General features: G+C 38.0%; 1 protein-coding gene across 2 annotated transcripts; it reads left to right on the forward strand.

The window, feature by feature from the left end:
* Window positions 1–1072: 1072 nt before the first annotated feature.
* Window positions 1073–20767, forward strand: LOC111232482 (unconventional myosin-If-like). 2 transcript variants are annotated; one of them, XM_022760150.1, is made up of 29 exons: window positions 1073–1164; window positions 1364–1520; window positions 7043–7171; window positions 8896–8985; window positions 9099–9193; window positions 9326–9413; window positions 9573–9662; window positions 10264–10395; window positions 10557–10691; window positions 11255–11387; window positions 11878–12074; window positions 12206–12286; window positions 12434–12520; window positions 12715–12801; window positions 13260–13427; window positions 13695–13780; window positions 13873–13954; window positions 14064–14170; window positions 14261–14359; window positions 14472–14616; window positions 14959–15073; window positions 15162–15331; window positions 15593–15738; window positions 16861–17007; window positions 17095–17243; window positions 17407–17469; window positions 18024–18231; window positions 19438–19598; window positions 19693–20767. In XM_022760150.1, exons 2-29 carry the CDS (start codon window positions 1518–1520, stop codon window positions 19767–19769), a joined length of 3270 nt encoding a protein of 1089 aa, XP_022615871.1. In that variant the 5' UTR covers window positions 1073–1164; window positions 1364–1517; the 3' UTR covers window positions 19770–20767. The 2 variants fall into 2 exon arrangements, with proteins under 2 accessions (XP_022615871.1, XP_022615793.1); XM_022760072.1 differs by lacking the exon at window positions 1073–1164 and having other exon boundaries at window positions 1355–1520.
* Window positions 20768–21546: the final 779 nt, after the last annotated feature.

Raw genomic sequence — 21546 nt, forward strand, 5'->3', positions numbered from 1 at the left:
ACTGATGCCTCAGTGTTTAACATGTAATGATGTCATATTTAATGATATACCAGTCAGACCAAACCAGTACTTTTACTTAAGTAGGATTTTTTTCAGGCAGGACTTTTACTTGCGATGGAGTATTTTTACATTGGTAACTTTACTTAAGTAAAGGAGCTGAATACTTCAATTTCCATTTTCTTTATGCTAAGATAATATAAGCAGAGCCAATACTGTAATATCCACGATGTAAATAAACAATATAATTTTGAATTTGTTTTGTAACATGAGACTAATTCCTGAGACAACACACACCACATGTACCACATACCACCACCACATTGACATCTTTGCCACCTTTTTCACCTCAGATGGGTTTTCACTGGATAAACACTTTGATCTGTAACCACAGAGACACAAAACAACTACAAATGACGCAAAATGACAAAGAAGAAAAAGCTCAAAAAGCGACATAAGATGGAAAATGAGTAACAGTAAAGGCAAAACAGACACAAAAAATGTGACATATAGATACAAACTAACAAAAATCGACCAGATGGGGTCTGGCATTTTACATATAGTATGTGTCCTGGGGCCCATAATCTCTTCATGGCATATTTCTTGAAATGATTAAAGAAAATGCAGCTAATAATAACATACAGTTCATTATCCCAAGAATGTGAGTCTTGACACATTTAACAAGTGCACCTCTCTTCTTTAAAAATCAGGCCTGTCCCCACACTCCCAATACAAAGTTTTTCAAACCTGCCTGTGAATGTATGAGAGCTCATCCATTTGGTTTAGATTTGCTTTGCTGGTACTTGAAAACATTCTCACTCAAAATGACATAAAACACAGCAAAAACAACACAGTTTGACACCTTCACACATACATAAACACAGACAGTCCTGTCAGTACAGTGTACACTCTGTGTGAACCTACATCGGTTATTGCGGACGTTGGAAGCAGCTGCCGCTCTGACGACACAAACACGACGTGAAGTAACCACAGCCTGGGTGGAGCCGGCAGCTCACAACTGAAACACCATCATTTGGCAACAGATTGTTGTAATTATTACTTTGCAGTTGTTGTTGCCATCAACACTTGTGTGAAAAATTAACTTGAGTGATTAATTGTGCCCTTAACCTGTGGATCTTCTGACACAGACACTGTCACCAACCAGAGGTAATTATTTCATCCTCCATGTAATGACATGAATATAACAGAAATACAGAAGTAGCGGCTTAACATGCATGGTGTGTGTGTGTGTGTGTGTGTGTGAGAGAGAGAGTGTAAGTGCTCTCAGAGCGGTTCTTGTTTCACACACTTCATCTGTGGGAGTATGAGGAAGTAGGTTTTGAATGTTGCAGTTGATGTCTTGCAGGTCGCTGGCTGGTTTTGGCTCTCACTGTTCTGCTGTGTGATGGCAGCAATCTGAGGAGGTCAACTGGTGGATTTTAACGACACACATCACACAAACACACACTGTCTGGATAGTGGACACCTGAGGAGGAAGAGAGGCCCACAGGACAGGAACAATGGTACAGTACCACACCTTAATTTTTTTTTTCAGCTGTAACATCTGTACAGTCCTAAAACTACAGCTTGTGTATATTCGCTTCATCTGCCCGCTGATATTTTAACAATAACATAGATCTGAGAAAGTTTGAATTTGAGTGTTTTTCTGACAAAAATAACATTTTAAAGACTGTTTTCTAGTTGAAAAGGTGGAATTGGGTCATGGCAAGTTTCATGTCATGTCAGTAGATTCCTTTTTTAGCAAAAAGAGAATATCTCATGCTTTAAAATCAGTTTCGAAGTGATGATAGATTTCATAGTGTTTCTTAAAAGGCCATCACTTCAGGGAACTTACTTCAGGGAATACAAGCTTCTTCACAGCAGCAGCAGAGTGAGTTTCCTCTTTTTCAGGACAAGCCCTTTCACTGAAACTAGTTCAAGGCAGCAAAATACATTATTTTTTACATTGCTGTGTACTTTGGTTTGTGAGCACATTTCAGATAAAAACACATTTGGACTTGTGACAGTAAGAAAACACAGATGAAAAGTGTACACAGACAGAGAAATCAGCATGAAATGTGGTGTTCATGCTTGAAAAGGCAGAAAAGAATACGTTATCTTAAATCTACTATGATTGTATTTAGCTTCATTGTAATCTCAGTTTGATAAGATTCATCTCACACAGTGCTTTTCATTCAGGGGGCGCTGACAAAGCAAACTGCAGGCAGATGCAGGAAGAGAACCGGTAGCATGTACAAAGTTTAGAGGGTTTCACAAGCGGTAGCAGTAAGGTGTGAGAGGGGGAAGTGGACGACAGGAGAGGCCTGTAGTTTCTGTCATGACACTTCCTCCTCACACTCAGAAGGGTCCTCACACAAAATCACACATCCTGCAGCACAGAGGGAGTTATCATTATTGTGTGAGTAATAACATGCAGCAAAAAGCCTATTAAAACTCTTACATCTGTCCAAACAGACGAGTTTAAGGGTCACAATCTTTAAGATGTGCAAAGAAAACAAACTTTTGTGGTGTGAAATTAAGAGATGTGCTCTGGTTCAGAAGGTAGAGGGGGTTGTTCACTAATCAAAATTTCAGTGGTTCGATCCCTGTTTGCTCCAGTTCGCTTGTTGAAGTGCCTTGAGCAGGATACTGAACCCTAAATTGCCCCTGATGATGTACCATTATTGTGTGTGTATAAATACAGTCCATTTACCATTAGTTCCAGTATTAAACACCTTTAGTTTTGAACTATTTGTATCAAAATAAGAGTCACCAGTGTAATTGATGCCAAAGTGAAGTCAAAGAGAGGAATCCCCTTAAAATGTGATTTTCCAGTAAGATGTGACTGAAGCATTCAATGACAACTGGGCAAACTACATCTACTGATGAAGATCATGTGGTATGATTGAAAGGTGAATGTTAAACAACAACTGATCCATCTATTTCAAAGGAGCAAAAATGACTATTGGATTGTAGTAAATGTAACCAAATATTTGTTTCTTCACATTCTTGGCATGGCATGACATTAATTGTGCCTTATTGTGACATCCAGCCCTGACATAGTGACACATTTTCACCCAGAGCGTTCATTACATTTTTATGTAAAAGGAGAATGGGTACATGTATACAAGAAGATATAATCTATAATCCTACATACCTTAGCTGAACCAGTCTTACTGTTGTCAAGGCTCACAAAGCTTAAAGGCCCCATATTTTACACTTTTCCTGTGTTTTATTTGAAGTTTTGATATCCATAAAAAGATATATTTGTGCTTTTGCGTACCAAAAACCATCTCAGTGTAGTTTTATATCTCTTCTCTCAGGCTTCTCTCTGGAGTTCTAGTAGCAGCAGGTCAGTCAACCAATCAGAAGATTGAGTGATTGAATAAAAATATCGGATTTCATGTAAACACTCAGAGAAACCCAATCCTACAAGGTTGGATGGTGGGTCCAGGCGGGCTGGGCTTGGACCATGGTTGAGGGCAGTGACTGTTTTGTTGTGACATCACAAGGTTACAGTTGTGCTGACAGCTTGTTTTAAGGCTCAGTTTCTAAATACGGGCTGTGTGCATTTCTCTGTGGACTGAGCGCTTTGATACTTTCATAGTATAAATATAGAACCTAGACCTGCTTAATAGTCAAAGAAGAAATGGTCATCACACTTTATACAATATGGGACCTTTAAGTAATTCCTTTTATGCTGCAATGCTTTGAATGTGATCAGTAGAGATTTCAAACCACTTGGGGTGCTTCACTGGATTTTCCTTTTTGTCAACAAGTCCCATGAAAAGACCAAAACTAACAATGAATTGATACTAAGTACCAAGAGATAACCTTTGTTGGTTTTGCTCTTTTCATGGAATTTGTTGACAAGAAGAAAAAATCAGAACAAAACCAAATTTATTCTTTAAGTCTGTGATACACATTTGCCCTGAGAGTGTGAAAAATCTAACAGAGTAGTAGCTTTGCCGCTTTTAGTTTTGCAGGTTTTAAGTAGCTTTTAACTCATGACTTCATGTCTGAATTTACTCTAGAGGATATTCATATTTGGAAATAATAATACACACTGATTGACACTACATATCATATATGCATATATATATATAGTTTATTATTTATCTGCTAAGTGTAAGACTTTTTTCAAGCATCAGAACATGAAAGCTCAATCAGGAGAGACTTCATTCTGAGTTAAGAAATAAACTTTTGCCATGTGCAAAACAAGAGGAAAAGTGAGAGATGTGAGTTTTTGGCGATTAGAACCCGTCATGATGTCATCAGATGTGAAAAGGGGGTGAGGAAGTGCGAAGTATAGGAAACTCTCCGGGGTCTAAACACTGGAGTTGGTGCTGGTGTTGGGAAGAAGAGAATACTGGTGATCTTGATGTGATGAGGAGTGGACTCTGATGAGCTCGACCTGGCACTGGATATGGAGACTAGAGGTGAATGGGGTGGAGGAGGGTCACAGCAATACGCACTGAAATAACAGCTGACAGCAGGAGAGCCCAGAATAGATTTTAAAGTTTGACTGGGACAACGTGATCGGCTAGTTAAAATCATGGCAAAATCTGATTGGTTACTGAAAACACTTGAAGCCAACTTATTAGAAGAAGTGGGTGAGAGAGAGAATTGTGAATAGAAGAGGTGTAAAGATAATCTTCCTGATTGAATTTAGGTTTAGCTTCATGTTTTTTATTGAAATATTAAAATGTTTCTAGCATCTTTTTGTTCACATTTCCTTAAAAGTTAGTCTGACATATGGTATGTTTGGAAACTCTATGATCTCCAGTAGAATTTAAAATTAATCTCCCTGCTTGCCTGCACAGCATGAGTTGGTACTGATGGATCCAGCAGAATTTAAGAGCTTATCAATGAAGAAATTATGAAAATGTTTCTTTTTTTCCTTTTTAGGATGATTCCATAAATAAGTCTTTATGAAGAGAGATTACTGGTGTCATGAAACTGTTTTTGAATAGTTTTAACATGGTTTTGTGCAAAATAAAGACAATAAAAAGAAGGAATATTAAGCAAAAGAAAATGTCTAAGCCTATCAAATTTAGCTGGAAGCATGGCTGGATTAACCTCCTGAGAGGCCACTGGGGGAACAATTGTAGTTGGGTCCCTGTTGATCTCCGCTATACATGACAGTTTCATTATTTCCTAAGGCACCCAGAAAACCAACTAGTCTTCTAAAGATGGATGATAGAGGACTTGTTGATACACTTTATTTTACAGGTCCCAGATTCTCCAGCTAATGTTCCCTAAAAACTGAGATGATATTTAACTGTTAATTACTCAAATATTTCCAAGAAAGCCCTACACACTTTGGTACTAAATACAAAGGAAAGGGAGAACGTGCTAGTTGCTACAGATATTAAGTTCCTACTTGTTATATTCAAGTTTTTAAGAAAAAAATAGGAAATTATGTGATGGGTAAGTGAAAATAGTTCATGAACAAACATTAGATTCCATCAGAGTTTCCTAGAAAGTCAAACAAAAATTCCTAATTTTGATTCTTCATTACTTTGAGTTGCCATACATATTAGATCTGTTTAAGAATCAGTAAATATTCATTAATTGATGTTTATGCTGCATATTGATTGAACTGCATGCTTACCTGTAGTTTTCAGCTGCACTGGAAATTCCTTAGTTTTGTGTTTCAGTGTTTCACTGATACAATGATCAGCAAATAAAACACACTGCAGGCTGTAAAATTTCACCAACTCAGCAGTTATACTCACAAACATATTTCTGCATAATTGTTATTTATTTTGTTTATGAACTATTTTTTTTCTTTTTCTTTCTTTCTTTTTTCTTAGAAGCTTAATTATAATAAGTGGGTACTTGATAACTATAGCAGCTAACACGTTCTCAAGTTTCCTGGAAATTAGTGTTGCTATCAATATTCTACTTCAATGATGCAAATTTGTGATTAATCAGAATGTAGAAATAAAGTAAATCTGGTGCTTTTGGGGCCCGTATAGGTATGTGGCCCTTGGGAAGATGCCCCATATGCATGGCTGGTAATCAGACCTTGGCTAGAAGTGACTTTTGTGATACTAAGGATGAGTGTCAATGTTGGATCACTGTGACAGTTACAACACCTGTGCTGCACTGAAACCGCTGTTAAATGGTTTTTTATGACCTTCAGCTCTTTACCTGGTGATGTGATATTATGATTTTTTTTTTTTCTGGTGAGTGTCGGTCTGAGATGCAGCATGTAAAGCATACATGTAAGCTTCCACCGCTGAATATAGGTAGAAGCCCCAGACCACACCAACCACCATTCCGATGACAAGACCAGTCAGACTTCACACATCAAACAGAGCGGCATCTTTTAGGGAAAACCAAGACACAGAATACCAGTTCAGCTCAAGGCTCTGAGAGAAGGTGTCTATAACAATTTGAACTGGAAAACTGCGGCCTGTGCAATCAGAGGAACACCCTCTGAATCACAAAAGCACAGAAGTCATTTCACAACACAACAAGCATTAAGTTAAATGCATGTGGTTGTTGTTTCATCGCTATGTTATTTATTAACAGGTACCATACATGTTCAAGCTAGTTAATAGGTTTGGTGTTTCTTCTCTAAAATGTCCAAGTTAGAAAATGAGCTCACCTCATCTGTGACCTGTTGCCTGGCAACCGCCCCAATTTCCTGTAATGGCAACCACACACGGTTACATTTTTAAATATACTTGTCTCTGTTGTTACTCTACTTATAAATGTGTGTATAATACAGTCTTTGCTTTCTTTCTTTCTGTCTTTCTTTCTTTAGAGTTATTTTTCAAACTTGTAAGTCTTCTCCAGAGCCACAAAAGACATGATTCAGCTGCTGACTAGTACTCCTCAACACGAGTAAACTGAACTTGTTGTGTTAAATTGGTGGAGTGCCCCTTTAAAATATGTGCTGTAAGACAGAGTGATATTTCATATCAATTATACAACTTAGAAAGGGTTAAGATATCAATAAATAATAACTGTAGATAAAAGCAGCCTCTCATCCTTCACTTAAAATGTCTTCGTTTCTTTTTGTTGTACGATTCAGGCTAAGTACCACTGGCAGAGTCAAAATGTGAAGCAAAGTGGAGTGGACGACATGGTCCTGCTGTCCAAGATCACTGAGGACGCCATTGTGGACAACCTCAAGAAAAGATACATGGACGACTACATCTTCGTATCCTACAGGCTAACATTACCATTATTTTATTGTTGTTTTTAATTCCTTCTATTTTTGTGAAATATTGTTGAGTGTCACACATATCGATTTTGAATTTTAACTACCCCAGTAGGATAAGCAAGCATTGCAATTGAAAAAAATTGGGCCTCCTGATAAATAAACAAATTTAAATTCTCATTTAGTTTCATGAGAACAGGAAGTCATATTAACAGGGACAGGAAGTTCAGCCTCAATGCGTCAGTAATATGACTCTCATCAGATACCAGCTGTGCGCCTACCTTCATCCTTTATCACGCAAAAGCCTCTAAAAGTGACAAAAGTACAAAAAAAAATCCTATCTTAATTCGGTGAAATGTGGGGCTTTAGTGTCTTCATTATTCAACATATTTTCTTGAATTATCTCTATTACACCAAATGCTCAAAAGTATACTGACCAAAGGATAATTATAAAGTTAAAAAACCAATGCAAACATATATGGGCATAAATAAAAGGAATTCACGCTTCCTCTTCTGCATTCGCTGTGTGACTCAACAGCTCACTTCCGTCTTCTTGGAGCACAGCTCAACGTCAAACCCATGTTTAGATTTTTTTTTTAAAGTGCCACATCAAATCTGCAAGCAAACAGCTGATGTCACCTCAGGTTAAAATACACAGCTAGAAAAAGTCACTATTACAATGGATTTATGACTGACTGAAATGATTACTAATTACAATGAGTCATTTTCCTGTGTTGATACAACAACTTAGTTTGGGAAGGGAAGGATCCATGTGGCTTTTATTTAGTTCTTTTGTCACAATTAGAAAGTATGTGGACTGTTGAATCTTCATAATGGTCTGGTATTCAGGAAATACTGAGGTCGTGGTGGGCTCATGATCTCCGTATTTCCCTACCACCCACACCCCAGGCTGTCTGATATATACCTCAACAACTACCAGGTTGTTTGCCATGAAATTTGGCAAGATAATAAAGTGTTATATTATATATTAAATTATTATTACTCATAAATTAATATAAAAGCAAGATTTTTTATGTTTTCGGGTGGTCTGTCCGTGAATCCAATTCTTGTGAACAATATTTCAGTAACGTCTCGAGGGAATTCCTTCAAATTTGGCAGAAATATCTATTTAGACTCAAGGATGAACTGATTAGATTGCGGTCAAAGGTCAAGGTCACTGTGACCTCACAAAACAAGTTTTTGGCCTAATTCTTGTACAATTGTAATGTTGACATTGAGGTCATTTTAAACTATTCTATATATAACTAACTATAACTAACTATCTGGACTGTAACTAATTATTATTTTCATTATGGATTAATCTGCTGAATGATTGAATGTTTGGTTTGTAAAATTTATGTGAGAAATACCCATCATAATTACCCAAAGCCCAAAGCGACACCCTCCCAATCAACGGTCTAAACCGCAAAAATTATGAAAATAAATAAGAATTATTTAAGAAAAATAAATAAAAGCAGCATAAATTATAATTTGAGGGGCGGGAAACATGAAATTTTTAGCATTCTTAACTGCAATTACAATTATATATATATATATATATCATAATATATCAAAATATATTATTGGCACATATTGTTATCAAACTTTTTTTGTATTAAATATTGATATCCGTATTGGATCTCAAAAAGCCAGTGCTGGTAAGGCTCAAGTTTTAGAGCTTATAAGTTTATTTTTCCATCATGTTCCTTAACTTCACCGCTCAGACTTATATTGGCCCCGTGTTGATATCAGTTAACCCGTTCAAACAGATGCCCTATTTCACTGACAGAGAAATCGAACTTTATCAAGGAGCTGTGAGTAAAATTCTTCAACATTTTATAACCAATTCTTGTAAATTTTCAATGTGTGGTGTAGCAGTTCAAGCTCCATTAACCTGAACTGACCACAGCTCTGTTTCTCTCCATAGGCCCAATACGAGAATCCACCTCACATCTACGCCTTGAGTGATAACATGTACAGAAACATGATGATCGATGGAGAAAATCAGTGTGTCATCATTAGGTGTGCTCATCTTGTGTCGAGTTGTTCTGTGCTGCATCACGTCTTGACATGTGCTGGTGCAGTTTGTGTAATAATATGTTATTTTGTGGTGTGTTGTGTCCTCTTTTTCATGCCTTTATGGTGTTGTGGTAGCGGTGAGAGTGGAGCTGGAAAGACTGTGGCTGCCAAATACATCATGGGTTACATTTCCAAAGTATCAGGAGGAGGATCAAAAGTGCAGGTAGAGGCAGCATTACTGCTACTTAACTATGACTCAATACCTTTGAACTTCCTGCAGTGTGGTGTGTGGTATTTCTGCTGTATCTTTCTGCTGTATCTGACATTATGTTACTGTGTGTGTGTGTGTGTGTGTGTGTGTGTGTGTGTGTGTGTGTTGTAGCATGTAAAAGATATCATCCTACAGTCAAATCCTCTGCTGGAAGCCTTCGGTAACGCCAAGACTGTACGGAACAACAACTCTAGTCGTTTTGTGAGTAAGATCTTTACTTCAGCACCAACTGCAGCTGATGTCTATGGAGTTAAATTAACCACTGGACTTGGTATTTATTAAGACATGTACTTGTAGCTGTTTTCACCTAAAGTTATAGTAAGTAAGAAGGAGGTTTCAATAAATTTCCATTTTTGTTGTTGTTATTAAAGTTTTTATTTCTTAGCCATGCTAGTGGCATGACCTTCGGGATGGCAATGTTAGTTCACCACTTTGAACCAGACGGAAATATCTCAACAAGTATTACAGGACAGCCATGAAATTTTGTGCAGGTTTTCATGGTTCCCAGATGATGAATTTTAATGACATTAGCACGCCCATAGACTCTTACTCTTAAAAATGACTTAACTAATAAAGTAATTATTAAAATAGTTGCAGCTCATAAAGATGTATGAAACGTGGAATGCATAGTTTATATTTGAAAAACCGCTGTATTGTTTGAGAACTGTCTCAAGCACAAGTAGTGTGTGTGGATGTGGGACTGATTAACGGAAATTGTTGTGCTTTATTTGCATCTGTCAAATTTATCATCTGGCAGCATGTTTGTCACCTCTGACTGTTGATCTGATTTCACATCTACCAGGGGAAATACTTTGAGATTCAGTTCAGCAAAGGAGGAGAGCCTGATGGTGGGAAAATCTCAAACTTCCTACTGGAGAAGTCGAGGGTGGTGAGCCAGAATGAGAACGAGAGGAACTTCCACATTTACTATCAGGTCAGAGGCTAATGAGAAATGTATTGCAGATAAGTTGCAGATGTTTCATATAAAAACAGCAATCATATAAAAGCTTCTTTTCTATTTTGGTGCCAACTTTTAGAGGCATTACTTTAATGTTCATGTTTAACTGCTCCTTTAACTGCACTGTTGTCTTCCAGCTGATAGAGGGCGCCAACGCTCAGCAGAAAGAAGGTCTGGGCATCATGACCCCAGACTACTACTACTACCTCAACCAGTCTGGGACCTACAAGGTGGATGGAACCAATGATAGCAAAGACTTCCAAGAGACTATGGTACATATCCTTAAAACAACAGTAATTGAATGCTATAAGTGGTTTATCCCTGGTATATTGTTTTTTTACCTCACTCCATAACAGAAAGAGTATGCACACATTGTTGGATTAACCTGCTGGTAGGCCCTGGGTTAAAATTTGCAGGTTAGACCCCTCTAAGATGTTACTAGATACATTGAAGGGGTCACAAGATGATCCAAGTTATCAGAAAGTAGAAAAATTTTATGCTACACAAATTCATGCTATTTGTTCTGACTTTTCCCTTGTGAATTACTAGATAGTTTCACTTCTTTTTCCATCTAACAATTATTCACATTAAACAATTTGAGATCTTTGAAAGGGAATATTAATCTTTGATGGAACTGTTCAGTCACTGTTTTGTTGTGTGGTAATAAGATTAAACAAAATCAGCTGAAACAATGTAGATCTTACTGTTTGATTTTGGCACAAAACCCCAAGGTCACGTAATAACTCGGGGCATTTTTCTGCACTGAGTGCTTTTACTACTTTAAGTACCTTTTTCCTTATTATACTTGCATACTTTTTTATGATGTGGTCTTCAGGAAGCCATGGAGGTCATTGGGATCCCAGGCGACATCCAGGCTCAGGTGCTGCAGATCATCGCAGGCATCCTCCACCTGGGAAACATCAGCTTCATAGAGGCAGGCAACTATGGGCAGGTGGAGAGCACAGACTGTGAGTAAAACACACACAGACACACCTTCACATTCACACACACTGTTCATGTTTATACACATGCATACACCAGACACGCATGGATTCACCCAGCCATGCATGTGTGCACACATTCCCACCTGGCACATAAATTTGCCCATTTTCTCCCCAAGGGATAGGAGTAAATTAGAGCTCACCATAGCAGGAACAGTCCCATGGCAGACACCCTGCTAATTGAGAGAATCTGTGTGCATCAGTACCTTGTTTATCTTTTCCATTGTTTGCTGACCACTGAGTTCATGCTCAACCGATGATTAGTGTTAACATCCACAGTGGAAAAATTACCATCACACATTCGCTATTTCAAAAAAATCCACAGTTACAACCACATTTACAGCGGATGGATACGCTTTTTGGCAGTGTATCTTAGTCTTTACAATAAGCCTCATTTTGACACAGTTGATATATTTATGTTGATTTGAAACACAACTTTTGCCTTTGCATGCTCCAGTGCTCGCCTTCCCTGCCTATCTGCTCGGCATCGACCCCAACCGTCTGCAGGACAAGCTGACCAGCAGGAAGATGGATTCAAAGTGGGGAGGGAAGTCTGAGTCCATTAATGTGACCCTGAACCAGGAGCAGGCCACCTACACACGAGATGCTCTGGCCAAAGCCCTCTATGCACGACTCTTTGACTATCTGGTTGAGGTACACAAGCGACAAAAACAGATTGGATGAAATGAGACTCGAGAACCACCTGAGATAACCTATATGACTTGAAATAAATGCATTTGTGTTTTATATTTCTCTTCTGCTCTTACTCTCTCTGTCTTCTCCAGGCCATAAATAAAGCCATCCAAAAACCCTATGAAGAATTCAGTATTGGAGTACTTGACATTTATGGTTTTGAGATATTCCAGGTTAGCCCTCTTACAACATACTCTTCCATAATATTTATTGGCAGCCACTAAAAAACCATGTTAGTTTTATGGTTGGTACATCACAGCAGGGTTTGTTTTACTGTGGTGATAATCTGACATTGACTGGATTGTGTTCTCCTCCTGCAGAGAAATGGCTTTGAGCAGTTCTGCATCAATTTTGTCAACGAGAAACTGCAACAGATCTTTATTGAACTCACTCTGAAGGCAGAGCAGGTAGCTAGCATACATTTATTGCTTTTGTAAATTCTGTTTCCAAATCTCTACACTATGCTCAGTAAATGGGGCTGTGTTTGCTAGAGGCAAAGACTGAGCTTGAAATCAATCAGTCTGAATACAATTGTGAATATTTCAAATCCACTGTCTTAAAACTTATTTCAATCAGTTGTTTCCTTCTAATTTCCTCACAGGAAGAGTATGTTCAGGAGGGCATCAAGTGGACACCTATCGAGTACTTCAACAACAAGATTGTGTGTGACCTCATTGAAAATAAATTGGTAAGCTCCTAACTGTGTCACCTTAACCGGCAAAGATGAATTTGAAATGGTTCAGAAGAGAAAACAGGTGCGCTACTGAAGTAGTTGGGTGCTCTCCTTTAGGAAAATCACCATTGACATCACTGAAAAGAAAAAGGGTAGCACTGTAGTTCTTAGGACAAGTCGAGGACAGCAAAAGAATCACCTCCTGTGACTGAAACATCTAAATATCCTGGCTGTTTTTGGGAAATCTAGATATTTTAAAGTGTTCTTGCTTGACTTTTATGGTTTTCCCAATATTATAATTGAGGAATTTTCAGAACCTTGTTCTTTTAATATTGATTGAACATCAAATGATGGCTCTTTATACTGCATGTTTGCTATTTTCTTCTTCCCCGATATTTGAAAAACAGCGTAGCATCAGTTGTGAGTGGTGATATTTGACAATAAAATTCATCCACACCATCCTCTCGTTACAGAATCCTCCTGGTATAATGAGCGTGCTGGATGATGTGTGTGCCACCATGCATGCCAAAGGAGAGGGCGCAGATGGTACTCTGCTGCAGAAACTGCAGGCTGCTGTGGGGACGCATGAACATTTCAACAGCTGGAACTCCGGCTTTGTCGTACATCACTACGCCGGCAAGGTAGGAACCCGGACTTTGAATCTGACTCACTGTAACAGATGTATATTGACTTCAGTTTGAACAGTAGTATTGCTGCCTGTAAAGTTTGTTAACAGATCACACTCAGAGGAAGCAAGCAGACTTGTTGTTGGCATGAACACATTAAACCATAAGCAAATTTGAATTCAAAATTGTAACGGAAATAACCTGACAGTGTTTTTCATTTGTTGTTAATATTTATTCTTATCTGGTTGTTAAACTTTAATTTAACCTTTGGTGTCATCTTAGGTGTCATATGATATCAACGGCTTCTGTGAGAGAAACCGGGATGTGCTTTTCCCTGACCTCATAGAGCTCATGCAAAGCAGCGAATAGTGAGTTTTCTACACTTACCTTGTGTTTTCATTTACGGCGTATTTCGTAAAGAATGCTGTGAAAATAATTTCTCCTGAACTTGTCTCTTTAGTGACTTCATCCGCAGCTTGTTCCCTGAAAACCTCAACACAGATAAGAAAAGCAGGCCGACCACAGCCAGCTCCAAGATCAAGGTGAGAGCTGAACCTGAGAGTAACCAAGTAGTAAAAATATGAGGTGCTGTAATTATCATTGTTATTTTTTTTTAACAATACTTTGCTTTCACATTGATGCTTCCAACAGAAACAAGCTAATGATCTGGTTAACACCCTGATGAAGTGCACTCCGCACTATATCCGCTGTATCAAACCCAATGAGACAAAAAGACCGAAAGACTGGGAGGAGAGCAGGTCAGCATCATCACTGTCAAGCATCTACACATATCCTGAAACATATAGCAAACACTTCCTAATGAATGGTGGTACTCTATCTGTTTGTAGGGTTAGGCATCAGGTTGAATACCTTGGACTGCGGGAAAACATACGTGTAAGAAGAGCTGGCTTCGCGTACCGCAGAATCTTTAATAAGTTTCTGATGAGGTGAGTTTAATGCCACACGTTTTTTATTGGTGCATCCATTTCTGTGTGTTTGTCCTGAAAGAAGAACACAGCTCAAACACTCTCGAAGTGACTCTTGGTGTGTGCACTGCAGGTATGCCATTCTGACTGCAGAGACATGGCCGAGCTGGAGGGGTCCAGAGCAGCAGGGCGTCCTTCACCTCCTTCGGTCTGTCAACATGGATAACGACCAGTATCAGATGGGACGCACCAAAGTCTTCGTCAAAAACCCTGAATCGGTAACAGACTTTTTATATATTTCATTCTGGGTGAGCTACTTTAATTGAGAGCGTCTTCTGCTGCCCTCAAGTGGCCAGAAAAATCCAGTCAGGTTAAATCAGGTTTAAGTGAAGTATCTGAAAACTTCCTCTTCCTGGTGTATTGCTGTACAGTGTGAAGCAGTTTAAATAATGTGCTGATACTTGTCAGTGGCTCATTTAACAATTAAATGTTCTATTGAAAAGAGGCTGAAAGTATATAAATAAAATTTAAATTTAAATTTAAATAAAATTTAAAAAAAAAAACATATTCAGAAATGAATGATACATGTAAATGCCTTCCACATGCTCTATGCTCCTCAGCTGTTTCTACTCGAGGAGATGAGGGAAAGGAAGTTTGACACTTTCGCCAGGATCATCCAGAAAGCCTGGAGAAGATACATTGCCAGGAGGAAGTATGAACAAATGAGAGAAGAGGGTGAGTAAAGACAAAACACTCTATACTGTATCCATCTAGTACAAGTTTCCAGTCCATGATTCAAAATGTCCACTTTTGCAACACTCAGCCTCAGACATCCTGTACAACTCCAAGGAACGGAGGAAGAACAGCATCAACAGGAACTTTGTCGGAGACTACCTCGGTCTGGAGCAGAGGCCGGAGCTGCGACAGTTTCTGGCCAAGAGGGAGCGCGTTGACTTTGCTGATTCAGTCAATAAGTTTGATCGCAGATTCAAGGTGAAGCTTTATGAAGCATTGTGTTGTTATTCTTCAAAGAATGAAGGAAAAAAGTTTTGTTTAGTTTTATGACCAAATTTGATCAACAAGAAAGTAAATGATGTTAGAGATGTGAGATAGCAAATGAATCATTAGTCTTTCTTCTTTACAGTGATAAGTAAGAAAGCTCTTTGTGGATTTGACAAAAATAACACACCATACCTCTTCTCCTTTTTCACATTGCTCATAGTTCTCACTTCCTTTTTTTTCCTCATGACCCAGTCTATCAAAAGAGATTTAATCTTGACCCCAAAGGGCATCTATCTGATTGGTCGAGAGAAGATCAAGAAAGGACCTGAGAAAGGACAGATAAAGGAGGTGCTGAAACGAAAACTCGAGTTTGGAAGCATCAGTAGCGTCTCTCTCAGGTAGGTCTGTAGCATGCAGAAGATACACTACTAAACCTGGTAACAGTAACATTTGTGGTTGATGTTGTGAGGGGAAATACAAGAGCTAGCATGCTTCTTTGTCGTCACTAACCACTGTGTTAGCAGCCACTGTTGCAGCCACAAAAAAGACAGGAAATGAACATTCTTCTGAAGTCAGAATTCACAGAATTTGGTGTTATTTTTATATGTTGTTAGCAGAAAGGAAGTTACACAAATATGAACTTCATAATTAAAGACACTTTACTGGACAAGTTATTAACCAACACTGTTAATATTATTACTACTGTTAAAGCCCTTAGACTTCAGCTGACATTCAACTGCTTTTAGCTCTTACACTTCAAGCGATACCTCAGCTGCTGTCACTGCTACACTTTACTTAAATCACTATGGCAGTCTTACTAGATCAGACTTAGTCTCATATAGCCAGACGTAACTCCACAGCGCAGTGTCAGCATTTCTGTTTCAATGAAGCCCAAGTCTGATTAAAACTATAGGTTCTCACTTCACACTTTTTTATAAGTGTCATTAAACAATAATCAGGTGCCCATGTGAACATTGAAACAGATTTTGCTTGCTGTAATCATTCCTCCGGTTCATACTGGTCATTAAAAAATACCTTCCTAATGTGCTTTCACTTTAAATGATGGAAGACAAAATTCAGACCTCATTTATCTGAAGCTTATATGAAGTGGATGGAGGAAAGATTACAGCGAGCAAAAACTGGTTCAGTGTTCATATGGGCACTTGACTTTTGCTTTGAGGCAGACTTGAAAGGTCATTAACCTATCTTTTGACTGGCTTTTAAACTTCTTTCAGTGCTTCACTGCAAATAGACCTTTTTCACAAGAGACTTTTTTACTCATCATCAATGATTGCTTTGTTCTATTAGTGAACATTGAGAGTGCGACAGTGAGCCAGCATGCACAAAACCAGGAAACTGAAGCAGCTAAATGAAACTCAGCTATAAATACTTGTATTTTTTCACCAACAGGCCTTTTTTCAGCAGAGAGCACACACTCATTTTCTTCATAAATTTTAGACTTTAGTTTTCTATTAATCTTGCCTCAGAAGCTTTTAATGGTCTGTTTTACTTCTCTTCAGCACGAGGCAGGATGATTTCTTCATCCTGCACGAGGCCCAGTACGACAGTCTGCTGGAGTCCAACTTTAAGACCGAGTTTCTCAGCCTGCTTTCTAAACGCTACGAGGATGTGACCAAGAGAAAACTGACAATCTCCTTCACTGACAGGTAGAGGAACACACTCACATTCACACAGCCTATATTTGCACAGAAACTCACACACACAGACCACTAACACATCTTCTTTCATTTCAGACTAGAGTTCAGAGTGAAGAAGGAGGGCTGGGGTGGAGGAGGCTCAAGGGTGGTGGTCTTCCAGAGGGGGCAAGGAGACCTGTCCCAGCTCAAACCTGGAGGGAAGACCCTCACCATCACAGTAGGAGACGGTCTACCTAAGTCTTCCAGTAAGTCAAAAGAAAATAATGTACCAACTTTGGAAGGAATACGGATGGGTGATGCTAGCTTTATAAAAAATGTCATACATGAGAGAAACAAAGATGAAAATGGTATCATGCATTGAGTCTCGTATGTCCAAATGTTGTTGTAACTGAGCATTTATTTTATTAGAGCCAACCAGGAAAAGTGCCCCACAGTCTTATGGTGGAGGGAGAAATCATATTGCCAACAGAGGTAACTCTTTCATTTTCATCATTATATGCAGATGATACATGACCCTTTTAGACTTGACAAAAACATCCCCATTGGTGGAAAGTAGCTAAGTACATATACTCAAGTACTATATTTAAGCTTTAAGCTTTTAGGTAGCCATACTTTACATCAGTATTAGCATTTTATGCTATTTAATCTTCAACTCCACTGCTTTACAAAGGCAAATATTGTACATCATTACATTTATTTGACAGCTGCAGTTACTAGTCACTTTGAAGATATTCAAAGTGGATGATCATCTTGTAAAATATGACTTATGGTTATAGATTAAAAGTATATAAAGTAAGTAAAGTAAAGTAAAAATAAACTTCAACAAGCTATAACATAAATGTTATGTACAAAGTAAACTAATGCATCAGTATAACACTGACAAGAGTCATTCTGTCTGCATTAAGAGTACTTTTGATACTTAAGTTAATATCTGAGTAGAATTTCTGCAAGGTTTCAGGCGTGCTAAAGTCTTAAACTACTTTGGGGGGTTAATCTTACTTTTAGTCCACTTTTTCTCTCCTCAGCACACCAGAATGGAGCAGCCCAGTTTTCCAGAGCCCCTTACAACCGACCGTCAGATACCACATATTCCTCCCCGCACAAACAGGGCCGGCCACCCAGCACAGCCCTGCCCAAACTGGGTTCCCAGAAAGCGCCAAGAGCCCCAGCACACAACCAGTACAACCAAGGGAACTTGGACTTCCTTAATGTGCCTGACCAGGGCATGTCAGGGTGAGAGAGATCGCCGCATGAAATATGAAAAAACAAAGGAAGGGTGATTGCAGCATGTGTGGGTGGAGCTGATTAGTCACTAAGAATTGGTGTATACGGGCTTAATGAGTTGTCAGGGCATGTCAAGGTGAGGCTCAACGCTCAGTGAGCCAGAACAAATGAATACCAAGACAACAATCGTAAACCTGTTTATTTCAACGTGACCTGTGCTAAAAGAAGAAAATGGTAACGAACACCCATTAAAAAAGGTTTATAAATGTAACTAACGGCTTTATTAATAGTTAATAAACTAGTTTTATAGATCAGTAGCGGGAATGTGAATAGTCCTTTTGACTACTTCTGTAAGACAGCTGAAGGAGATATGGACCAAAATCAATTCATTATAACTTATTAACATTTACAGCCACAGACTAGATGGATTATAAACCCATTATTATCCATTTGATAACATTTATAACTGCCAATGTAGTTAGAAAGTCAAAAACCCATGGGCATCTATTAATAGATGTATAACAGAGATGGAAGGATAAGCACCAGTGACAGTGATTTTTTTTTACAGCCTAGAAACCCAAAACCTTTGCTCTTTATTGCACCAAAATTCTAAATTCTAATTCTCTTTTTCTTAGAATTATATTTGATATTCAGTAATAAAGTAAAACATTTCATACAATTGATTAATATGATGTTGCAAGGCCTTTAGGAGCCTTCCTACTGGCTGAGTCAGTGTTTGAGGAAGGGTGTTATGAGTAGACATTATTGTAGTCCTTTTTTCCAACACTCAGGAGTCTGTGCGGTCAGACTTTGCCAAAAGTTACTTGTAGGTTTTTTATGTAAAGCGCCCAACTGCAACTTTTTGCTAAGATTTTTTGATTCAAAAGTAAATTTTTACTAAATTTTTAAGAATATTTCTTGTTATTTTTATAAAACTGGTTCTGATTTATAAAGCCAAGTAAATAATTTGATGGACATATATGAAATCATTAAGTAAATAATTTGATGGACATTTATGAAATCATTAGTGACACTTATAAATTATCTATAAAAGATCTAGAAAGTGTTGAGGACCTGCAACAATGATGCCCCGGCTCTCTGTTTTTCTGTGGTGTTACTCTCCCTGTTTGTCCAGCCAGTCTTAAAGAAATTTCACAAGTTCCTGTCATCTCCAGCTCCTTTCATCCCTTTGTCATTTCTCTCTCTTTGTCACAGGAAGCAGAGGAAAAGGAGCATCAATCAGCGACCTCCTCCTGCTCCTAAACCGCAGCCTCAACCCCAGGGGCCTCGCTGCCGGGCGTTATATCAGTACACTGGCCAGGACACGGACGAGATCAGCTTCGAGGTCAATGATGTCTTTGACCTGGTCAAAGAAGGTGTGTGGATCAGAGGAGACTCTAAAGCGATTTGATTGATGTGATAGATTTGCCGCTGTTTAACAATATGTCTCTATCGTTATTTTCTCTGCAGATCCATCAGGCTGGTGGACGGGCAGGATCCAAGGAAGGGAAGGTCTCTTCCCTGGTAACTATGTTGAAAAGATCTGATCAAGACTTGATGGTTCCTCGTGGACTTCCTCATGTCTGTGTTTGTCGAGAATTATGTGTTATTTGTTGAAAGCAGCACATACTGTTCCCTAAAGAAACTGCCTGTGAATTCTTCATGGTAGATTTTCATCCATAATGGAAACAGGGCTGTTGAAAGGTGGACCTCACTGACATTTGAGCCACATCTAACTTGTTTGGCAGTGTGCTGTACAACGAAAGCACAGGAGACTTCACTGTTATGGTCATTATCGTTAAAACACAGATCCCCTGCAAAGAGCAGCTCAGGTTTCATGTTTCTGGTTGTGCTGGACTGTCCTGTTCAGAATGACCTAGCAACAAGATCTTTGACTTCACCCACACTTCCACAACACATTTATTTCAGCCGTTATTTCACTGAAAATTACTCAAAGCTAAAGTTAGTCACTTAAGGCAAAAGTGACCTGCATTGCTTTATGGTGTCTACAGTGTTTATATTTGGCTGAGGCTTTTCTCCAGAGCAACGTCCAATACTGCTCAGTATTCTCGATTTAGTCACCAGCACAATATCATGTAATGATAGATACTGTATTAGAACAATGTTGATTATGCAACAAGTGAACTGTTATATCTGCACCATAACAAACCTGCTTCAGATGAATCAAAGAAATTCACAAAGACAATACTTGTGATTCACTTAAAAAATATATTTTATATTCATGGATTATTACTAATATCATTGTTGCTATTCCTCATATGTTTTTTCAGATCAATAAAAAGAATAAATATATTTTCATATTTTACCTCAATGACTTTGCACTGGTCTAGATTGTATCATCGGTAAGTTATAAGAAATTTCTGAATAATGAAACAGAACAAGGTGACTGAATCATTTACACGTTTGTTTTTGTCAAAATTACATTTTGTTGTTATTTGTCATTTATTTTTGTAAAATAATGTGATTCCCTCACAGACAATATCTGTTTTTGTATATGAATAAAAAGAATAAAGAGGGTTTTATCATTATCAGAAAATTGTACTCTTGATTTTAATAGGGGAAAGAGGGATATGGCAAAAATTATTTTTAGCTGAATTATTTATTATTATTATTTAATTAAAACACGAAAAAATTAAATAGATATAAAAAGTTAAATAAATTTTAAAAAATGTAAAAAGGGAGGAAATGTTTTTTTCTGTTCTTCAATGAAGCATTTCAGAAACACTGACATGGTCACAAGTAATAATAGATTGTGTATGCTGTAGAGACAATTTTGATTAATGATTGTGAATACAGATATTTCTTCCAAAAGTGTAAATACTTCAGTCAAATTAAAATTAATTTAAATCTCAATAAGGTATCACTAACTCAAGTACTGTACTTAAATACAGTTTTAAGGTAGTTAACTGGAATTTTTCCATTTTATTCTACTTTATACCACCACATTGGTTTGACAGCTATGTTACCAGTTACTTTACAGGTAACGATATTAAACAACCTATAATGAGTATTTAAAATATGATGTGTTGTTATACAATGAATTTAACCAGAAAAGAGCACATACAATTGCCAGAATAATCTGCATCTCAGGCACCTATAATAAAATGTTTACATGTTAATGCATCAGTAGCAGTTTTCTAATGGTGTAATATATAATAATTTACAGTCTTTCTGACAGTGGCCGTTTTGCCCCCTCAGTTTTACTTTTATACTTAAATTACATTTTGTTGCAATACTTACAGTATTTCTAGCCTGTGGCTGTAGTACTTTTACTTGAGTAAAATATCTGAGTTCTTTTTCCAT

The sequence above is a fragment of the Seriola dumerili genome, unplaced genomic scaffold (genome assembly GCF_002260705.1).
Source record: "Seriola dumerili isolate Sdu_G_001 unplaced genomic scaffold, Sdu_1.0 BDQW01000002.1, whole genome shotgun sequence".
NCBI lineage: Eukaryota > Metazoa > Chordata > Actinopteri > Carangiformes > Carangidae > Seriola > Seriola dumerili.